The sequence below is a fragment of the Triticum urartu genome, chromosome 7 (assembly GCF_003073215.2).
Source record: "Triticum urartu cultivar G1812 chromosome 7, Tu2.1, whole genome shotgun sequence".
In the NCBI taxonomy this organism is placed as follows: Eukaryota; Viridiplantae; Streptophyta; class Magnoliopsida; order Poales; family Poaceae; genus Triticum; species Triticum urartu.
In genome coordinates, this window is record NC_053028.1 from 650243901 (window position 1) to 650267076 (window position 23176).

General features: G+C 44.1%; 1 protein-coding gene and 1 long non-coding RNA gene across 2 annotated transcripts; both read left to right on the plus strand.

Moving 5' to 3' along the window:
* The first annotated feature begins 1787 nt into the window (after positions 1-1787).
* On the plus strand, positions 1788-2328 carry LOC125525091. The gene is made up of 2 exons (XM_048690118.1): positions 1788-2143; positions 2228-2328. The coding sequence occupies exons 1-2, from the start codon at positions 1814-1816 to the stop codon at positions 2270-2272; spliced, it is 375 nt and encodes a 124-aa protein (XP_048546075.1). The 5' UTR covers positions 1788-1813; the 3' UTR covers positions 2273-2328.
* Positions 2329-14364: 12036 nt separating this feature from the next.
* Positions 14365-18936, plus strand: LOC125520992. Its single transcript, XR_007288955.1, has 4 exons — positions 14365-14649; positions 14996-15045; positions 15223-15403; positions 18680-18936. It is a non-coding gene; the product is annotated as an uncharacterized LOC125520992 (long non-coding RNA).
* The last annotated feature ends 4240 nt before the right edge of the window (positions 18937-23176 follow it).

The following is a 23176-nucleotide window of genomic DNA, read 5'->3' on the forward strand; positions in this document are numbered from 1 at the left end:
TCAATGAAAATGACATACTTATGCTAGAAAAGTTAAACGAAGATGCTGACGACGAGGAAGAGCCTCCACCTCCATCGGACAACGAAGATAATATGATTGATAGTGATGATGAGACGGACCGAGAAAGAGGTTACAACAGTGATGATTCATATGGGTTCTAGCAGATGTACGTTTCAAGTATTTTTTCTATAGTTTAGGAAAATGCCTTTTTATGCATTTTTATTAATGTGTTTATTATCATGCCTTTTCCTTCATCTCATTAATTTACTAATTGTTTTTTCTCTTTTCAATGCAGGTTTGTGGAACATGGGCAAGGGGAAGGCCGACGGCGTGGGTTTCCTACGCAAGGTCGTTGGCCTGCCTAGTCGGAGTGGTCGAGCACATAATCCTCCCCCTCGGCTACTTGACGATGACTCCTCACAGGGAGGTCGAGGGAGAGGTACCCCTAGAGGAGGAGGGGGCGGGGGGAGAGCCTCTAGAGGACGAGGTGCTGGGGGGAGAGCCACTACAGGGGGTCGCGGCCAGAAAGAGCGCACCCTCACCGACTTAGGGGTGTTGTCTTCGAGGCCCTCCTCTAGTGAGGTACCCTCCTCTAGTGAGGTACACTCTAGGGAGGAGGAGGAGGTGGTGGTGGTGGAGGAGGAGGAGGTTGGGGAGGGGGATGCAGGCGAGGAGGAGGGTGGTGGCGGGGATGATGGTGGTGACGGGAAGGGGGTTGACAAGAAGGGGTGGCTGCATGGTAACGCAGAGCTACCAAAGCAGGTTCCGGCTACTGAGGAGCAAAAGTGGCTCATTGAGCCCACGGGAAAAGAGTAAGTGGTTCATTATTTTGCTTGTCACATGCTTATTCCGGTTGTTATTTATTTTGCTTGTCACATGCTAATAGTTCATTCTTTTGGAGCAACTGGATATATTCTAAAGGGGTCTGTATTCCCAACGGCCTCATCACCGTCTTGCTGAAGTTATACTGGCCGGGGTTGTACTGCCCGGATCCAGTTAGGCAGCCGGCTCGTCGGGTTTTGGCCACGAGCTGGGACCACTGGGAAGCGGCCTGCCACGCGGACCATGAGACCCATGCCAAGGCCGTGATCACTACTTTCTGGGTGAGTTCTCTTCAGAAGAACAAGTCCATTCTAGTTTCATGAAAATGATTTAACTCATGGCTTCTTCCATTCTTGTTTCATGCATGATTGTAGAAATTCTATCGAGTTCTTCCGGAGCAGAGGGCTAGAGCGGACCAGATCGTGCTGCGCCAATGCAAGAAGAAGGCCCACCAGATGCAGTACGAGGTGCGCTATGTGGCCATCTCCACATACTACCACGACTATCTTGGTGTGAAGATGACCAAGGAAGAAGCGCGGAGGATGGGCATTACCTTGGAGAGGCCCGAGTTCTTGGCGGTAAGTATAAAAGATTTTTCATATATTATGCTTTCATTACCTTATGGTACATTATGCTTTATGCTTTATGCTTCCATAACACCAATTTGGACACACCTACATGCCATTATGCTTTTATTATGTAGGTGTGTCCAAATTGGTGTTATGGAAAAGACGAGTCATGGGCGGCATTGGTGGATCTTTGGTGTGATGAGGCTGGAGCCTGGGCGGCTATGAGAACCAAAAATAAGGCTAACCGAGGGACGGAGGGAGTACATGCTCAGGGAAACCGAAACCACTATCTCCACAAGGCAGTTAATGTATGACTAACCCCATTAAACATTCTTCTTCTTCTATTTACCATCACTTTCTTATGTATGACTAACCTCTGTTTGGTGGTGCAGGAGGAGAAACTGAAGCGGTCGCTCTCACACATGCAGGCGTGGGAGATCGCCCATACGCGGAAGGACCCCAAGCCTGGCGAGCCCAAGTACTACGGCAAGAAGACCGCAGGGAGGAAGAAGGCCTACTCCGAAGCGTATCTGAAGTTACATCCTGACACACCTGACCCCATTGCGGCGCCTCTGGACGACATGGCGGTGGTGAGGATGGGGCCCAAGGAGCACGGTCGGGAGGCGGTTCTCGATGCTGTGATCACTCCTAGTATCTCTTACACACAGCTTCGTCGGATCGACCCGAGCCTGAGCCAGCGCACGAGCCAGCCAGTGACCAGTACACAGTCCCTCTTTCAGGAGCAACAATCTGTAAGTATTTTCCCTCTTATCTTCATTGCTCACTTTATTTTCCGCATTTAGTAGTTTTATGAGTTCCATCATGTCATACCGTAGGCCTACCTGGAGTACACACGCCAGGAGACCATGGCATGGCATTAGAGGCTTTATGAACACCAAGTGCAGAGGGATAGCCAGATGCAGCAGGCTTTTCAGGATAGGCCGCCGGCAGGTGTCCTCAGTTCCCTCCAGCACAATGCCCTCTAGCACAACCAGTGCTTTTGAGATTTGAGGAGTTTGTGGCACAGAACGCTGGCCCCTCACTGGTTAGTTCATCCCCAATCTATTCACCCAAAGCATGTCATGCCTTTCAACACAGTCATATATCTCGTGCATATGTCTTTTCAACATCCAGGGAACAGGTGGATCTACCGTTGGCGGTGGTCTTCGCAGCACTCCGGAGACACGGAGCCCGACCACTCCGATCCACGGAGGCGGAGGCGGAGGTGGAGGCGGAGGCGGTCTTGGCGGTAGCGCTACCGCTAGCAGTGACGACCTGGGCTTCGGCCGTCTTGGCGGTGACGACCTCCGCGGTGCTCGATGATCCTTGTGTGTGGTGATGATGCTTGAGATGACTTGTGTGTGGTGATGATCATTTAGATGACGTGTGTGCTTCTCTATATGCTTATGCTTATGTTGGTTGTGATGATGTTCATTTAGAGACTTGTGTGTGATGATGCTGAAGGAAATATGCCCTAGAGGTAATAATAAAGTTATTATTTATTTCCTTATATCATGATAAAAGTTTATTATTCATGCTAGAATTGTATTAACCGAAAACATAATACATGTGTGAATACATAGACAAACAGAGTGTCACTAGTATGCCTCTACTTGACTAGCTCGTTAATCAAAGATGGTTATGTTTCCTGACCATGGACAAAGAGTTGTTATTTGATTAACGGGATGACATCATTAGTTGAATGATCTGATTGACATGACCCATTCCATTAGCTTAGCACCCGATCGTTTAGTATGTTGCTATTGCTTTCTTCATGACTTATACATGTTCCTATGACTATGAGGTTATGTAACTCCCGTGTGCCGGAGAAACACTTTGTGTGCTACCAAATGTCACAACATAACTGGGTGATTATAAAGGTGCTCTACAGGTGTCTCCAAAGGTATATGTTGGGTTGACGTATTTCGAGATTAGGATTTGTCACTCCGATCGTCGGAGAGGTATCTCTGGGCCCTCTCGGTAATGAACATCACTTAAGCCTTGCAAGCATTGCAACTAATGAGTTAGTTGCGGGATGATGTATTACGGAACGAGTAAAGAGACTTGCCGGTAACGAGATTGAACTAGGTATTGGATACCGACGATCGAATCTCGGGCAAGTAACATACCGATGACAAAGGGAACAACATATGTTGTTATGCGGTCTGACCGATAAAGATCTTCGTAGAATATGTAGGAACCAATATGGGCATCCAGGTCCCGCTATTGGTTATTGACCGGAGACATGTCTCGATCATGTCTACATTGTTCTCGAACCCGTAGGGTCCGCACGCTTAAGGTTTCGATGACAGTTGCATTATGAGTTTATACGTTTCGATGTACCGAAGGTTGTTCGGAGTCCCGGATGTGATCACGGACATGACGAGGAGTCTCGAAATGGTCGAGACATAAAGATTGATATATTGGAAGCCTATGTTTGGATATCGGAAGTGTTCCAGGTGAAATCGGGATTTTACCGGAGTACCGGGAGGTTACCGGAACCCCCCGGGAGCTATATGGGCCTTAGTGGGCCTTAGTGGAAGAAGAGGAGAGGCGGCCAGGGCTGGGCCGCGTGCCCCTCCCCCCTAGTCCGAATAGGACAAGGAGAGAGGGGGCCGGCGCCCCCTCCTTTTCTCTCTCTCTTTTCCACCTCGCGAATCCTATTCCAACTAGGATTGGGGGGGGGGGAGTCGGGAGTAGGACTCCTCCTGGCGCGCCTCTCCTAGGCCGGCCGCACCCCCCCTTGAGCCTTTATATACGGAGGCAGGGGCACCCCAGAGGAACACAAGTTGATCCACGTGATCATATTCTTAGCCGTGTGCGGCGCCCCCTGCCACCATAGTCCTCGATAATATTGTAGCGGTGCTTAGGCGAAGCCCTGCGATAGTAGTACATCAAGATCGTCACCACACCGTCGTGCTGACGGAACTCTTCCCCCGACACTTTGCTGGATCGGAGTCCGGGGAGCGTCATCGAGCTGAACGTGTGCCAAGAACTCGGAGGTGCCGGAGTAACGGTGCTTGGATCGGTTGGACCGGGAAGACGTACGACTACTTCCTCTACGTTGCGTCAACGCTTCCGCTTCGGTCTACGAGGGTACGTAGAAAACACTCTCCCCTCTCGTTGCTATGCATCACCTTGATCTTGCGTGTGCATAGGAAATTTTTTGAAATTACTACGTTCCCCAACAGTGGCATCCGAGCCTAGGTTTTATGTGTTGATGTTATATGCACGAGTAGAACACAAGTGAGTTGTGGGCGATATAAGTCATACTGCTTACCAACATGTCATACTTTGGTTCGGCAGTATTGTTGGACGAAGCGGCCCGGACCGACATTAAGCGTACGCTTACGCGAGACCGGTTCTCCCGACGTGCTTTGCACATAGGTGGCTTGTGGGTGACAGTTTCTCCAACTTTAGTTGAACCAAGTGTGGCTACGCCCGGTCCTTGCGAAGGTTAAAACAGCACCAACTTGACAAACTATCGTTGTGGTTTTGATGTGTAGGTAAGATTGGTTCTTGCTTAAGCCCGTAGCAGCCACGTAAAACTTGCAACAACAAAGTAGAGGACGTCTAACTTGTTTTTGCAGGGCATGTTGTGATGTGATATGGTCAAGACATGATGCTAAATTTTATTGTATGAGATGATCACGTTTTGTAACCGAGTTATCGGCAACTGGCAGGAGCCATATGGTTGTCGCTTTATTGTATGCAATGCAATCGCGCTGTAATGCTTTACTTTATCACTAAGCGGTAGCGATAGTCGTGGAAGCATAAGATTGGCGAGACGACAACGATGCTACGATGGAAATCAAGGTGTCGCGCCGGTGACGATGGTGATCATGACGGTGCTTCGGAGATGGAGATCACAGGCACAAGATGATGATGGCCATATCATATCACTTATATTGATTGCATGTGATGTTTATCTTTTATGCATCTTATCTTGCTTTGATTGACGGTAGCATTATAAGATGATCTCTCACTAAAATTATCAAGAAGTGTTCTCCCTGAATATGCACCGTTGTGAAAGTTCTTCGTGCTGAGACACCACGTGATGATCGGGTGTGATAGGCTCTACGTTCAAATACAACGGGTGCAAAACGGTTGCACACGCGGAATACTCAGGTTATACTTGACGAGCCAAGCATATGCAGATATGGCCTCGGAACACGGAGACCGAAAGGTCGAGCGTGAATCATATAGTAGATATGATCAACATAGTGATGTTCACCAATGAAACTACTCCATCTCACGTGATGATCGGACATGGTTTAGTTGATTTGGATCACGTGATCACTTAGAGGTCCAACACTTTAAGTAATTTGATTAATTGAACTTAAATTTATCATGAACTTAGTACCTGATAGTATCTTGCTTGTTTATGTTGATTGTAGATACATGGCTCGTGCTGTTGTTCCGTTGAATTTTAATGCGTTCCTTGAGAAAGCAAAGTTGAAAGATGATGGTAGCAATTACATGGACTGGGTCCGTAACTTGAGGATTATCCTCATTGCTGCACAGAAGAATTACGTCCTGGAAGCACCGCTGGGTGCCAGGCCTGCTGCTGGAGCAACACCAGATGTTATGAACGTCTGGCAGAGCAAAGCTGATGACTACTCGATAGTTCAGTGTGCCATGCTTTACGGCTTAGAATCGGGACTTCAATGACGTTTTGAACGTCATGGAGCATATGAGATGTTCCAGGAGTTGAAGTTGATATTTCAAGCAAATGCCCGGATCGAGAGATATGAAGTCTCCAATAAGTTCTATAGCTGCAAGATGGAGGAGAACAATTCTGTTAGTGAGCATATACTCAAAATGTCTGGGTATAATAATCACTTGATTCAGATGGGAGTTAATCTTCCAGATGATTGCGTCATTGACAGAATTCTCCAATCACTGCCACCAAGCTACAAGAGCTTCGTGATGAACTATAATATGCAAGGGATGAATAAGACTATTCCCGAGCTCTTCGCAATGCTGAAAGCTGCGGAGGTAGAAATCAAAAAGGAGCATCAAGTGTTGATGGTCAACAAGACCACTAGTTTCAAGAAAAAGGGCAAAGGGAAGACGAAGGGGAACTTCAAGAAGAACAGCAAGCAAGTTGCTGCTCAAGAGAAGAAACCCAAGTCTGGACCTAAGCCTGAAACTGAGTGCTTCTACTGCAAGCAGACTGGTCACTGGAAGCGGAACTGCCCGAAGTATTTGGCGGATAAGAAGGATGGCAAGGTGAACAAAGGTATATGTGATATACATGTTATTGATGTGTACCTTACTAATGCTCGCAGTAGCACCTGGGTATTTGATACTGGTTCTGTTGCTAATATTTGCAACTCGAAACAGGGACTACGGAATAAGCGGGCACTGGCAAAGGACGAGGTGATGATGCGCGTGGGAAACGGCTCCAAAGTCGATGTGATCGCGGTCGGCACGCTACCTCTACATCTACCTTCGGGATTAGTATTAGACCTAAATAATTGTTATTTGGTGCCAGCGTTGAGCATGAACATTATTTCTTGATCTTGTTTAATGCGAGACGGTTATTCATTTAAATCAGAGAATAATGGTTGTTCTATTTATATGAGTAATATCTTTTATGGTCATGCACCCTTGAAGAGTGGTCTATTCTTATTGAATCTCGATAGTAGTGACACACATATTCATAATGTTGAAGCCAAAAGATGCAGAGTTGATAATGATGGTGCAACTTATTTGTGGCACTGCCGTTTAGGTCATATCGGTGTAAAGCGCATGAAGAAACTCCATACTGATGGACTTTTGGAACCACTTGATTATGAATCACTTGGTACTTGCGAACCGTGCCTCATGGGCAAGATGACTAAAACACCGTTCTCCGGTACTATGGAGAGAGCAACAGATTTGTTGGAAATCATACATACAGATGTATGTGGTCCGATGAATATTGAGGCTCATGGCGAATATCATTATTTTCTCACCTTCACAGATGACTTAAGCAGATATGGGTATATCTACTTAATGAAACATAAGTCTGAAACATTTGAAAAGTTCAAAGAATTTCAGAGTGAATATGAAAATCATCATAACAAGAAAATAAAGTTTCTACGATCTGATCGTGGAGGAGAATATTTGAGTTATGAGTTTGGTGTACATTTGAAACAATGCGGAATAGTTTCGCAACTCACGCCACCCGGAACACCACAGCATAATGGTGTGTCCGAACGTCGTAATCGTACTTTACTTGATATGGTGCGATCTATGATGTCTCCTACTGATTTACCGCTATCATTTTGGGGTTATGCTTTAGAGACAGCCGCATTCACGTTAAATAGGGCACCATCAAAATCCCTTGAGACGACGCCTTATGAACTATGGTTTGGCAAGAAACCAAAGTTGTCGTTTCTGAAAGTTTGGGGCTGCGATGCTTATGTGAAAAAGCTTCAACCTGATAAGCTCGAACCCAAATCAGAGAAATGTATCTTCATAGGATATCCAAAGGAAACTATTTGATACACCTTCTATCACAGATCCGAAGGCAAGACTTTTGTTGCTAAATTCGGAAACTTTCTGGAGAAGGAGTTTCTCTCGAAAGATGTGAGTGGGAGGAAAGTAGAACTTGATGAGGTAACTGTACCTGCTCCCTTATTGGAAAGTAGTACATCACAGAAACCTGTTTCTGCGACACCTACACCAATTAGTGAGGAAGCTAATGATAATGATCATGAAACTTCAGGACAAGATACTACTGAACCTCGTAGATCAACCAGAGTGAGATCCGCGCCAGAGCGGTACGGTAATCCTATTCTGGAAATCATGCTGCTAGATCATGATGAACCTACAAACTATGAAGAAGCGATGGTGAGCCCAGATTCCGCAAAATGGCTTGAAGCCATGAAATCTGAGATGGGATCCATGTATGAGAACAAAGTATGGACTTTGGTTGACTTGCCCGATGATCGGCAAGCAATTGAGAATAAATGGATCTTCAAGAAGAAGACTGACGCTGACGGTAATATTACTGTCTACAAAGCTCGACTTGTCGCAAAAGGTTTTCGACAAGTTCAAGGGGTTGACTACGATGAGACCTTCTCACCCGTAGCGATGCTTAAGTCTGTCCGAATCATGTTAGCAATTGCCGCATTTTATGATTATGAAATTTGGCAGATGGATGTCAAAACTGCATTCCTGAATGGATTTCTGGAAGAAGAGTTGTATATGATGCAACCGGAAGGTTTTGTCGATCCAAAGGGAGCTAACAAAGTGTGCAAGCTCCAGCGATCCATTTATGGAATGGTGCAAGCCTCTCGGAGTTGGAATAAACGCTTTGATAGTGTGATCAAAGCATTTGGTTTTATACAGACTTTCGGAGAAGCCTGTATTTACAAGAAAGTGAGTGGGAGCTCTGTAGCATTTCTGATATTATATGTGGATGACATATTACTGATTGGAAATGATATAGAATTTCTGGATAGGATAAAGGGATACTTGAATAAGAGTTTTTCAATGAAAGACCTCAGTGAAGCTGCTTACATATTAGGCATAAAGATCTATAGAGATAGATCAAGACGCTTAATTGGACTTTCACAAAGCACATACCTTGATAAGATTTTGAAGAAGTTCAAAATGGATCAAGCAAAGAAAGGGTTCTTGCCTGTGTTACAAGGTGTGAAGTTGAGTCAGACTCAATACCCGACCACTGCAGAAGATAGAGAGAAAATGAAAGATGTTCCCTATGCTTCAGCCATAGGCTCTATCATGTATGCAATGCTGTGTACCAGACCTGATGTGTGCCTTGCTATAAGTCTAGCAAGGAGGTACCAAAGTAATCCAGGAGTGGATCACTGGACAGCGGTCAAGAACATCCTGAAATACCTGAAAAGGACTAAGGATATGTTTCTCGTATATGGAGGTGACAAAGAGCCCATTGTAAACGGTTACGTTGATGCAAGCTTTGACACTGATCCGGACGATTCTAAATCGCAAACCGGATACATGTTTACATTAAACGGTGGAGCTGTCAGTTGGTGCAGTTCTAAACAAAGCGTCATGGCGGGATCTACATGTGAAGCGGAGTACATAGCTGCTTCGGAAGCAGCAAACGAAGGAGTCTGGATGAAGGAGTTCATATCCGATCTAGGTGTCATACCTAGTGCATCGGGTCCAATGAAAATCTTTTGTGACAATACTGGTGCAATTGCCTTGGCAAAGGAATCCAGATTTCACAAGAGAACCAAACACATCAAGAGACGCTTCAATTCCATCCGGGATCTAGTCCAGGTGGGAGACATAGAGATTTGCAAGATACATACAGAGCTGAATGTAGCAGACCCGTTGACTAAGCCTCTTCCACGAGCAAAACATGATCAGCACCAAAGCTCCATGGGTGTTAGAATAATTACTGTGTAATCTAGATTATTGACTCTAGTGCAAGTGGGAGACTGAAGGAAATATGCCCTAGAGGCAATAATAAAGTTATTATTTATTTCCTTATATCATGATAAAAGTTTATTATTCATGCTAGAATTGTATTAACCGGAAACATAATACATGTGTGAATACATAGACAAACAAAGTGTCACTAGTATGCCTCTACTTGACTAGCTCGTTAATCAAAGATGGTTATGTTTCCTGACCATGGACAAAGAGTTGTTATTTGATTAACGGGATGACATCATTAGTTGAATGATCTGATTGACATGACCCATTCCATTAGCTTAGCACCCGATCGTTTAGTATGTTGCTATTGCTTTCTTCATGACTTATACATGTTCCTATGACTATGAGATTATGTAACTCCCGTGTGCCGGAGGAACACTTTGTGTGCTACCAAACGTCACAACGTAACTGGGTGATTATAAAGGTGCTCTACAGGTGTCTCCAAAGGTACATGTTGGGTTGACGTATTTCGAGATTAGGATTTGTCACTCCGATCATCGGAGAGGTATCTCTGGGCCCTCTCGGTAATGCACATCACTTAAGCCTTGCAAGCATTGCAACTAATGAGTTAGTTGCGGGATGATGTATTACAGAACGAGTAAAGAGACTTGCCGGTAACGAGATTGAACTAGGTATTGGATACCGACGATCGAATCTCGGGCAAGTAACATATCGATGACAAAGGGAACAACGTATGTTGTTATGCGGTCTGACCGATAAAGATCTTCGTAGAATATGTAGGAACCAATATGGGCATCCAGGTCCCGCTATTGGTTATTGACCGGAGACATGTCTCGGTCATGTCTACATTGTTCTCGAACCCGTAGGGTCCGCACGCTTAAGGTTTCGATGACAGTTACATTATGAGTTTATACGTTTTGATGTACCGAAGGTTGTTCGGAGTCCCGGATGTGATCACGGACATGACGAGGAGTCTCGAAATGGTCGAGACATAAAGATTGATATATTGGAAGCCTATGTTTGGATATCAGAAGTGTTCCGGGTGAAATCGGGATTTTACCGGAGTACCGGGAGGTTACCGGAACCCCCCGGGAGCTATATGGGCCTTAGTGGAAGAAGAGGAGAGGCGGGCAGGGCTGGGCCGCGCGCCCCTCCCCCCTAGTCCGAATAGGACAAGGAGAGAGGGGGCCGGCGCCCCCCTCCTTCTCTCTCTCTCTCTTTTCCACCTCGCGAATCCTATTCCAACTAGGATTGGGGGGGGGGAGTCCTACTCCCTCCGGGAGTAGGACTCCTCCTGGCGCGCCTCTCCTAGACCGGCCGCACCCCCCCCTTGAGCCTTTATATACGGAGGCAGGGGCACCCCAGAGGAACACAAGTTGATCCACGTGATCATATTCTTAGCCGTGTGCAGCGCCCCCTGCCACCATAGTCCTCGATAATATTGTAGCGGTGCTTAGGCGAAGCCCTGCGATAGTAGTACATCAAGATCGTCACCACGCCGTCATGCTGACGGAACTCTTCCCCGACACTTTGCTGGATCGGAGTCCGGGGAGCGTCATCGAGCTGAACGTGTGCGAAGAACTCGGAGGTGCCGGAGTAACGGTGTTTGGATCGGTTGGACCAGGAAGACGTACGACTACTTCCTCTACGTTGCGTCAACGCTTCTGCTTCGGTCTACGAGGGTACGTAGACAACACTCTCCCTCTCGTTGCTATGCATCACCATGATCTTGCGTGTGCGTAGGAATTTTTTTGAAATTACTACGTTCCCCAACAGATGCTTATGCATATATTGTTGTGATGGTGCCGGATGATATCCCGTTGTGTTTTATATGTCTATCCCATCATATATATCTGCTGATATGTGCTGTTATTTGAATTGAATTGATTTGAAAACAAACAGAAAAAAGAAAAAAAAAGCAAAAGCAAACTATGCCGACGGCTAGGCCGTCGGCATAGGGCTAGCGTGAGCTCCCAGTAGCTGACACGTGGCACCTATGCCAACGGCCTAGCCGTCGGCTTAGTTTAAAAACTGTGCCGACGGCTAGACCATCGGCATAGGCGCCCACGTGTCAGCTACTGGGAGCTCTGTATGAAGGACTATGCCGACGGCCTGGCCGTCGGCTTAGTTTCAAACTATGCCGACGGCCCAGCCGTCGGCATAGCCCTGGTCCACGAGCAGCGGCTGGTCGCCACGTGGCACACCTATGCCGACGGTCGAGCCGTCGGCATAGTTTTTGACTAAGCCGACGGGCCGTCGGCATAGGGGTGCCACATGGCGACCAGTCGTTGGGCAGACTTGACGGCGGCCGCCATTAGGCGTGATAGTTGCCGACGGCCGGGGCCATCGGCATAGATGTACGGCCCCCGTTGGCGTATCATATATGCCGACGGCTTTTCTATGCCGACGGCCTCCCTGGCTGTGCCGACGCATATGTTGCCGACGGCCCTATGCCGACGGGGGCCGTCGGCATAGGTCTATCCCGACGGGACTCAGGCGGCATAGGGGGCGATTCCGGTAGTATATTGTCATGGACTTTGTCTCTGCAAGTATTCAGGTTAGAATTGCAGAAATTCGATCTTTTGGTGCCAAGAATCTACTGCATTCGCTAATTGGGTGAGTGCTTGGATGGTTCAGAGGGTTGTTGACTCAGCTGTTGCAAATGCCTGCAAGAAGGTCCCCGCAGATTGCTCCCAGTTTGTGATGGACTCGGTCCCAATGCTGTGTAATCTACTGCAGTCTGAGGAGAAGATGGTATTGTTACCCACTAATTTAACCGAGCTTGCTTGTATTAGGCATGTGCATAGTGCTCTGCTAAAGGCAAAGGAGAGGTTGACAATGCGGACAAGGAGAAGTAGTGTCATGGATCTGCATGAAAGTGTCATCAAGGGATGTCTGGTGTCAAGGTGAGCTTTTGTCAGTCCTTCTCCCCCGCTTCACTTCTAATCTGCATCACTCTCTCTCCCTTTCTGCCCATATCTGCAAAGATCGCACTGTTTCATAGTGTGTGCATATTTGATATCAATCCCACTATTGTTACCATGTTGATCTTTTTTAATTAATTAAGAGGACTGTATGCACTATGTAAGTGTATAAATGGTTTTTCTCCTATCGTTTTTGTTTATATGATAATAGGTTCTGCAATTTTGGAGTTAACAAATGTGCTTAGGTATCTGTATATTGGTCACTCCCCGGTCATTGCTGATTGTTTTCTGTCATTAGTACCCATAGTTGTACAAACTGAGAATTAGTTCTGTAGTGCATATTTGTGTTGATATGCTGTGCATATCGAGTTCATCGTCCAAGCACCTCTTGTGGAAAGAGAGAAAAAAGGCAGGAACTCCCAAGGATGCATGTACAGTAGTATTCTTTTGGTTGACAAGTTCATGCATGGTTAATTATTAATTCATTCATAATTTGTTAACTTGATGTATAGGTTTTCACCAATTACAGTTGGGTCTGACTGCTAATTGCATCGTCACGATACTTCACCACAGAGCACCAGGTCGAGGACTCCTCGGAAAAATACCTTTACCTCACGCTACCCAAGGACAGCTACCCGAATGATAAGAAGGTAACACCTCTCTCCGGCATTGAATTTATTCAGAAGTGTTTGGCTGCAATAATTACCACAGTTTGCTTGCTAAACAAATATGATAATGCTCCTTTATTAGTACAAATTTTCATGCATCCATACATGCATTAGATGCAATAGTAGTATACTAAAGTAAATTTTCATACTAACTACGAGATTCACTGTGATAAGAGATCAAGTATTCAGGCTCTGTCTTTTTATTTGCTAGACGCAGACTCTTAACTATGCCACTTGATCCACTCTGGAACCACACCAAACGGTAATACTTGATGAATATATAGGTTCCTAGGTTTAATATGCCATTTGTTGCTTGACACCGCACCTATACTAATTGGCATCACACAATCCTTCAAGTTCTTATGTGATCTACAACATCCTTCTTTATACAAAACTCTGATTCACAATATAAAAGTGCAACTCTTAATTTAGGAATTACTCACCTCACCATCAGTGTTGATGAATTGACAAGATGACTAGCTCTCTAGATTACTTTCCTTTATATTACAGATTTAAAGTTGTTGGTCCCAATGTCTTGTTGATTAGAAGGGATAATACAAATTACTGATACACCTCACTGGTGACATTACTTTGTGTTCAGAACTGATACATACACTAGAATGCACAGAGCTACTCTGTTGCTTTCCATTTTGTGTGTGATAATGTAGCATGTTAATTTGGATCTTCAAGACACCCATGCTCTCTTTTCTTCTCTCTAATATCTAATTTCAAGTGTCTTTCCTTTCCTCTTCCATTGTCTAATTGGAGTGATGTTGTAGCATGTTATTGCAATGCCACTAAAGAGAGTAAAATTGCAGGGTGATACATGAGAGCATGTATATAATTGGTAAGATCAAGCTTTTTACAGCTTAAACTGAATTAAACTTGTTGATATGGCGATAGGGTGTCCAGTATACATGATTGTTGATTAATTTTTTATACAAACTTCTTCCAATTTGTTACACTATGGATATGGATCTCTTCTCTATGAAGTCTTTTTTGTAGCTTGGTCTTTTTTGTTTGTGGTGCAACTTAAGACCATCCTGACATATTGGCTTATATTGCCATTTTTTCTGAAAGACACGTGATCAGGTCTTAGGGTATAGTGTTATTATAATTTCAGATTACCAATCCCAGTCTTGGAATTTGTAGATTGGGTGGTTCGTGTGCAGGTACATCAACAAGAAGTTCAGCAATAAGTACAGCGCGACGATCGTAGGTGCAAATCGATGACCGGCTCTTCACGTTACAAGTTCTTCATTCTTTCGATTTTCACTAGCTCAATTTGTAAGTAGATTCGAATTTTGTCTCGAAGAATAAAGAATAATCTTTTTTGATTGGGGATCCTGTTGTGGGAGAAATGACTATGTTTTGCACATCATTTTATCGGTTATGAAGTAGTTCTCTTGTTGTATTTACGTTGTCATTTATGGATAATGCAAGGAGCAGTTAATCTACATCAGGTAAAGAACATCCGAAGTCATTGCTTTCTAAAAAAATTGGTGACTAATAAAAAATGGAGCTTCCAAAATCATTGAGGCGGTGTTTTAGCAATCTATTCTAGGAAACTAACCTAGATTTCTACTGAGGCGGTGAATAATGACTGATTCAGTATACATGGTTGTTTTTGCAGGCTGAATTCACTCTTGACGAGCTCATGAAAAGCGACCATGAAATCAGAAGGTGAGCTAAAAAATCCTCTTCTCTGTTATTGTTCCAAATTGCCCAGTATGCGTAAATGTAGCATCTATAGCAAAGCAAGTATACCATAATAATAATGTCCTACTCATGTGCTCATTGTATATGGATGAAACGATAAACCACTTTCCAGTTTGCTCATAGATCTCTCACTCACAGTAGGCCATGGAGCTTTGGAAGAGCCAAAACAGATATGTGATGGTGCTAGAAGGGTGGGAATTTGAAGATGCTACCCTCTGGAACATGAATTCTACAGAGGCAGAAATAGTAAGGTCTGGTCATGGTGATGGCTCAATCATCTCCAGTGAGCCCTGCAAGGCCATGTCAAGGACAACACAAGTAGGTACGAAGCCTTTTTCTGCTACAGGTGAGATTCAGTTTGCTGTTGGCTGCAATTGCTTATAGATTGGTGTATTTTGTTGTGGGTTAAATAGTTGTAGTAAGATCATAATATACTAATGGGCTCCTATAATCCCAAAGTGCATTGGCCAACAGATAGATATTTTACATGATCTTCTAGATGTGCTTCATTTTTGCCATCGGAAATGATTGCTGGCAAAGTGCAAATATGATAATTTTGCTGCTGGAACGCTTTTAGAGACCTGACTATGCGGTTCAGAGCAGTAACAATGTCGTGTTATCCACTCTTTCCATGGAACGATTTTCAGTACTTTTTGAAGCCGTGAGCGATCAACCTTCATGATATTGTTCGGTGCATGAAATATATTTCTTTCTATTTGTCGAATTGAGAATTTCTTGCCAATTATCTGCGATGGTGTGCGTGGTGCTGCAACCATTTTAATAGACTGAAACCATTGCCTTTTCTTTTATTCTACCTTTTCCCTTAAAGATCTCTGATGTAGCCGCATTTGTGCATTACTGAATTAGAGGTCTGTCGGAACATGTTGTCAAGCCTTTTATTTACTGAATTACCAGTGATATGCGAAGGCACCAGACAAATGTGGATCCAAACTGATACGGCATAAGATGGAAACTCTTATTGAAATATAAGAACAGAAAGAGATGAACTGAAAATGAAGTTCAGGTTTTCTTATTTCTTGCTTCTCATCCACCCTCGCACTAGCCTCCATAATCTTCTTAGTGGCAGGTTTATTTATCACTTTGAGTAGCGGAGTTCAAATGGCAGGTAAGTTCTTGTAGATAAGATACAGGAGAAATGGTAGGTGCAGCCTGCCTAGGTATAATTGCAATAAAGGAAAAAAAATAGCGCGCTACAGAAAATAGCATCGCCCTTGAAAATACGCTATTAGCGTACTATAGTGCGCTATATCATGCTATTCGCGAGGCATTGTACATTGATTTATTTAGCGAGACAATTCTCTACACGCTATAGCACGCTATTTCTTTCGGTGCAATTGTATGATGTTAACCAGTCAATCTGTAAGCAAATTACTTACTTGAAGGACTATATTTGGTATTCTCCTTGTGCCAAATCTTGGGCTAACTATTCAAAGACTAGGTTGCAAGATTATTACTAGAAGTTGCAAGAAAACAATCGTGTGTAACCTAGAAATACATTTGTACTGAAGTATTCTAACACACTGCATGATATAGGGGATGTAGTAGCCTCGTGTGGGCCATAGCAAACTCTTGAAGATGCTAGATATGCACAAAGCGATGAGCTGCTTCATAGCATAATACACTACTAGAACAATATTTGGTACGGACAAATATAGAACTATGTTGGTGAGCGTATAAACAGCCGCCTCTTCTTGTCTCTTCTGTTTAGGTCAGATCATTGTGAGTTCGTATGTTTAATTAAATTCTGCCACATGCCAAATGATATGACTTTATAATCATATCACTATAAATAAAAATGGGTGGTATAAAATCTGGAGTTATATTAATGTCTATGCGCATGGGTCAAAGAAAGTATATTAATCATGCTAAGATAGTCGACTCTTTTATTAAAATTCAGTAAAACTGATGAGTGATCTGGGCTCCTTAGAGCCTGCTTGAGATGTTTTGGTTCTATAAAAAAATTATAAAACATCAAACTAAATTATTGTATTGTTAAGATTTTTACTTGTGTACTGTTACAGCAAAATCTGGTCTTTCCTGTTTGAAGTATGGGAAAAAGGAAGCGCTCAAATATGGCGTTTATCAAATACCGAGGTCAGTCAGTTCCTGCTTTTTGTTGCCCTCTGTGTTTTAGTTATGATTTTGCATCCTGACGTGTTTGACAATATAGTTAGATTAATTATGCTCTCGGTCATGGTATATCTGACTGTAGGTGCTTTGTGGTTTATGGATTAATGGCTCTAGAGATAACAAACTTATTGATTGAATTTGGATCCGTAAATGTGAGCGATGAACGAAGACTACAAAGAAAGTAGTTTGACATTTGTAGTCTTATCGATCCATGAATGTATGTTATGAACATATAATTGTTCAGAGCTATTTTGTCGAATAAATAAACTTATATTTGGACTTTCATCATGTGTTTCTGATTTTTATTTGTTCAAGCCAAAATATTGGATGAACTCTGAGATTGTTACATGAATGATTTTATCGTATTTCTCTTTTGATCCGATATCATGAATCAACATCACCCTCTTGCTCAATAATGTTTAGATAATGGGAGTGTTTAATTGCATGCAGCAGTCGTATGCATAGTTCTGTAGCAAAATCACGGATATATTTATAGCACAACCCTTGCACACACACCCCTCAGAATATATGAGAAATGGAGATCCTCATCTTTCATGCTTTGGTTGATGGAAAACAACAGGGATGGGGAAAATTATAGCACAACCCTTGCACACACACCCCTCCAGAATATATGAGAAAATGGTATGTTCTTACCCTCATACAAGTATTCGATTTTTTCTCCTCCCAATATTATCTAAGCTATCATTTAGGGAATACACTTTAATGTTTTTTTACTTGCTTTGTGGCAGCTGTTTCTTGTTTTGATTCCTTAGTCAGGAAATGTGGTACAAATAATAAAGATGTTAACCTGTGAAAACAGAGTACTGACTTTCACACTAATGGAATGCTACCACAAATTGAGACTGGAACTGGGATAATCCAGACCAGTGGTTTATATTGTTGAATTACTAAATCCTTTTCATAAGCAGCTGGCATGAGTTGTCAGTGGTTGTCAACAACTATGAAGTTCCTATTAAGGCTACTACAAACGTGTGGAGGTGACTAGACCTTAGCTCAACTAATATAATATAGTCTCACATAGCTAATATAATATGGTACCTTTCTAAAGGAAAGATAGATTATTTTAAATCTGTTATTCTGTTGTACTCATTGGTTTGAGTATGGCTTTCTGGTACAATTTACAAAGCCAGTGTTCGTATCAATCTTGTGTCAAACCATTTACATATTCTCAGCTTTATCACTTACAAGGAGTGATCACAGATTTTTACGATCTGTTATTAGTTATTATTTTGTACTTCCACCTAACTGCTTGTGAAGATTGATCGTTTCCTTAGTTACTTACCTTCATGTGTTTCATCTAGGATAGCTTTCGACCTTAGCTCAACTTTTCTCCAACTTAAAGCTTTATCTCCAAAGAATAAATGATATTTAGGCCTATTCCATATGCAACTTCATTTCGTTCTCACCTAAATCGAATGCAATGCAGGAACACCTGTTGGGATCCAGTACTTTGGACAGCTTGAGGAGCATGGTTACTGGGGCAATGAGGTTAAACTGTACGAGTATCATGTCGATGCCCTGTTTGCCATGTTTTGGCGCAACAAGCCACACATCAGGTACTATGTATGCACCAACAACAAGACATTTCCCAGGCAAGGTCCGAGGATGGTAACTCCAAAAATACATCCTTTCTTGCATATGCTCCCTCCGCTTCAAGGTCACCGCAAATCGCTGCCTTGCTCTCACCGCACTGGCGGAGGACCCCAGTGGGCAAGGTCTGGCAGCCGCCATACCTTGTTTCGGTGCAAAAATACTTTTATACACTACTAGGAAAAGGCCTACTAATGGCGCACCGGTTTTGCCTACTAATGGCGCATTACCGGTGCGCCATTAGTAGCACGCCACTAGTAATTTTTACTAATGGCGCACTAGTGGTGCGCCATTAGTATAGGCCACTGGTGCACCATTAGTATAGGCCACTGGTGCGCCATTAGTATTTTTGAATTTTGAAGGCGGGAAAATAGTAGTGGCGCACCGTCTAACCCCCACCGTGCGCCATTGCTATTTTTGAATTTTGAATTTGGATCTGGATCGTGATTTTTTTGCCCATTTTTTGCTCGTTTATTGGCACTATATTATTTCAAATTTTGTTCCTGTTTTTGAATCTTGAACGTTCTTTTGCCGTGTTCTTTTGCTGGAGAGGAGTTCGCCGGAGAGGAGGAGGAGGAGGTCACCGGAGAGGCGCTCGCCTACATCGCCGGAGAGGAGGAGGAGGAGTTCGCCCGAGAGGAGGAGGAGGAGGTCGCCCGAGAGGAGTTCACCGGAGCATCGGAGAGGAGGAAGGAGAAACCATGAGGGGATGGGAGGAGAGGAGGGAGGAGGAGCTCACCGGAGAGGAGGGAGGAGGAGCTCACCGGAGAGGAGGGAGGAGAAACCGTGAGGGGAGGGGAGGAGAGGAGGGAGGAGGAGGTCGTCGGAGAGGAGGAGGAGGAGGTCGCCGGAGAGGAGGAGGAGGAGGTCGCCGGAGAGGAGGAGGGTAGTATGGTGGAGGAGAGAAGGAAAGATGGAGTGGATGAGAGGAGGAGATGGAGTGGAGGAGAGGTGGAGTGGAGGAGAGGATCACGCCCAGCCATATATATGGCATAGTAATGGCGCACCGGGTGCGCCATTACTAACTTTATTTTTATTTTTTTGATTTATTTTGAATTTTGAAGGCGGGAAGATACTAATGGCGCACCATGGGCAGATGCGTCATTAGTAACTTTTTTTTATTTTTTTGATTTATTTTGAATTTTGAAGGCGGGAAGATACTAATGGCGCACCATGGGCAGGTGCGTCATTAGTAACTTTTTTTTTATTTTTTTGATTTATTTTGAATTTTGAAGGCGGGAAGATAGTAACGGCGCACCATAGGTAGGTGCGCCATTAGTAAGTTTGATTTTTTTGAATTTTTTTGCCTCTCCAGATCTTAAAAGCCCCGTATCTTTTTTTCTGTTAGGTTTTTGAGGATTTTGAAAATGTTTAACGGGGTTCATTCGGATGTAACTTTTCGAGTAGATGATTTTTCATATAAAAAACTTTTTCATCTGAGTTCGTACGCAAAAGTTATGCCCATTTTACAAATTCTCGAGAGATTTTGCAAATAAAGTCGAAATTCATATTTGTAAATTTTCACAACAACTAGACCACATATCACATGGGAAACTTATTTTCTTTTATTTTTTTTGACATTCTCATCATTTTTGTTTATTTTTTTAAAAACTGAAAAGGCGGTCCACGGGGGGGAGGGGGGTGCATTCGGTGGAAGTGGTGGCCAAGTTACTAATGGCGCACCATGGGAGTGGTGCGCCATTACTAGTTGAACTATTAATGGCGCACCACTTCACGGTGCGCCATTAGTAGTTTTGATGAAAAAAAAATTTAATTTTTTTTTACTAATGACGCACCGTGGATGTGGTGCGCCATTAGTATTTGCACACTAATGGCGCACCAACACATGGTGCGCCATTAGTATATAGTAATGGCGCATCACATGTCTGGTGCGTCATTAGTGTCAATTCCATTTATAGCCCTTTTCCTAGTAATGATATCCACGCACACTTCTCGTGGTTGGCTACGCTGAATCTCGTCGCTGGAAAAATGGATAAAGGGAGAGGCTGTTCGTTGAATGGGCCGATTAGACATAGTTGAAAGTTGGGCCACATATAGACACGTCATCCAGAAGCGGTTGGCCCATTTACACTTCACACGGTGGCTAGCTCAAGCTCTCATTGTCTAAAAAAACAAAAAAAGCTCTCACACTCAATCTTCTAAAAAAGCTCTCTCTCTCAACGAACCGATCGAGAACCAGCTCCCCAGCTCAGATATAGAGACGCACACGCAAGTGGCACGCAGCAACCCTAGCGCGCAGCAGCTGGCCAGGACGAGGCGGAGTGGCGAACGGCAGCGACTGTGACCTTTGGTGGGCGTCGAGCCAGTGGGGAGATAGGGCGCTCCTGCGCAAGGCGCAGTGGTGCAGCGAGCGGCGGCTACTTCGCATCCTTCACACGACGACCAGCAGGGCGCAGTGTGATCACTCTTCTTTACCAGTTCGCCACACCTTAATTTTTTTGGTCCTCCATCTCTGTCTCACTGTGTATCGCCTCTAGACGCACCATCAACAACAACAGAAGCCTCTCCTTTTGGACGTTGCAATGCCCTGCTTTTGAACAGCTAGCATGTGTCTCCTTGGCGGATGTTTGCATAGTCGCGAAACTTTGATCAGTTGATGGTGATGGTGACTCTCTTGTCCATTCCTAACATGATGTGACAATCGCCATGCACCTTGCTGTTGCATGCTTGATCTTCAACACATCATCATAGGAGTGAATGTAGTTCTCGAGGTTTTCTTTGGTGTAGAGGACCTGAAAATAATACATGAGAAAGGAAGGAATCGAGAGGGATGCACCGTGTTATGTATATATGATGTTGCCATGCCTCTAAGATTACCACCTATCAGCTTCAGCTGTTTATATCTAAACTAAGACTCTTATCTATCTTTGTTTTTGATGCTCTGCTCTGTTTCAAATATCAGTTGTGTTTAACAACAATCATATAAGTTAGTAGATTCAGGAAGGAGGAAGGGGCGCGCCTCTAACCTGGCACCGCCCAGCTCCCGCTCAAGAGGTGCCACCAACCCCTAGTATAATTAAAATTGTGCCGCTGGTCCGATCTGGTAGGCCACACGCTTAATTGTTGCTTGCTTCCGTTCGTTAATTTACCCAAATCGCCGAGTGCTTATCAATTGATCATGATTATGATAGTTGGGGCCCACTCGACTGTTTCTTTGACCATTAACTTACATGTGGAGCCCACATGTCAGTGTCTCTTCCTCATAGTTAAAAAGACGTGTAAGCAATTGAGTCTTTATAATTTCTTTGGAAACGCAATCGGGTCCATGCAGCACGACCGATGTTGCTGCTCTTTCTCCCTGCTGCTGCTGCTCCTCTGTGCCGCTAGCTGCTCCTTCTCCTCCTCCTTCCCACTAGCTGCTGCTGCTTCTTGCCGCTACTACCTGCTGCTCCTTGCCGGTGATGTTCCGTGCCCAGCACCATTCACTCCCCGTTTGTCCCGTGTCCTGCGCCGGTGGGAGCTGCACCGCCACGCGTGTGCCATCTCTCCTCCCCATCTTCTCGTTTCCCTTTGTCCAAGAGCTCTCTTGTCTCGCAGGGGCGCCGAACCGCCATGGCGCCCCGAGCTCCAGATCGAGTCTCTCGCCCGCCTCTCCTACTGCAGCCTTTAGCAGCGCGCGGCCGCGTTGCCCTGCTCGCCTGCTCGTCGCATCGCCAGAGTGGGTGGTTTTCTCCTTTTTTTACACGGTGGCGGCTGTGCTCTAGAGAGAGAGAGAGAGATCAGGGGAAAAGAGGAAAGGAAGAAAGAGAAGTAGGAAACAACTCACATGTGGGCTCCACATGTTAGTTAACAGTTAAACAAATGATCAAAGAAATGGTTATATTACGAGTGGGCCCCAAATGTCATAATCATGATTAATTGATAAGGACTTGGCGATTTAGGTTTTTTGAAACAACCGACGCTGATTCTGGTAGGTATCAGTCACAAACAAATTTTCGGTAATTTTTTGGAACCCTAACATGAAAAGTGGTAGTTTTATCGAAAATCCTTTTCTGAGTCCGGGCTCATCTGCACCCTTGTTGAATAAAAAAATCAAAATAAATACTAAAAAATTCAAAGAATTCCAATTCCCATGGTAGACAATTTGATGCGCGAGGTCCGCCTTAATTTTCAAATTATTTGGACAAATGAGCAACTCTCGGCAAAAAAAGACAAATTCGGGTCACTAAAATAGTTTACTGTTCATGTACTGTTTTGATCCGATTTGTCTTTATTGTTGAGAGCTACTTACATGTCCAAATGAGCTAAAATTTGGAGTGAAACTCACGGAATAAATTTTCTACCATGGAAAAAAAATTGGAATTTTTAAAAA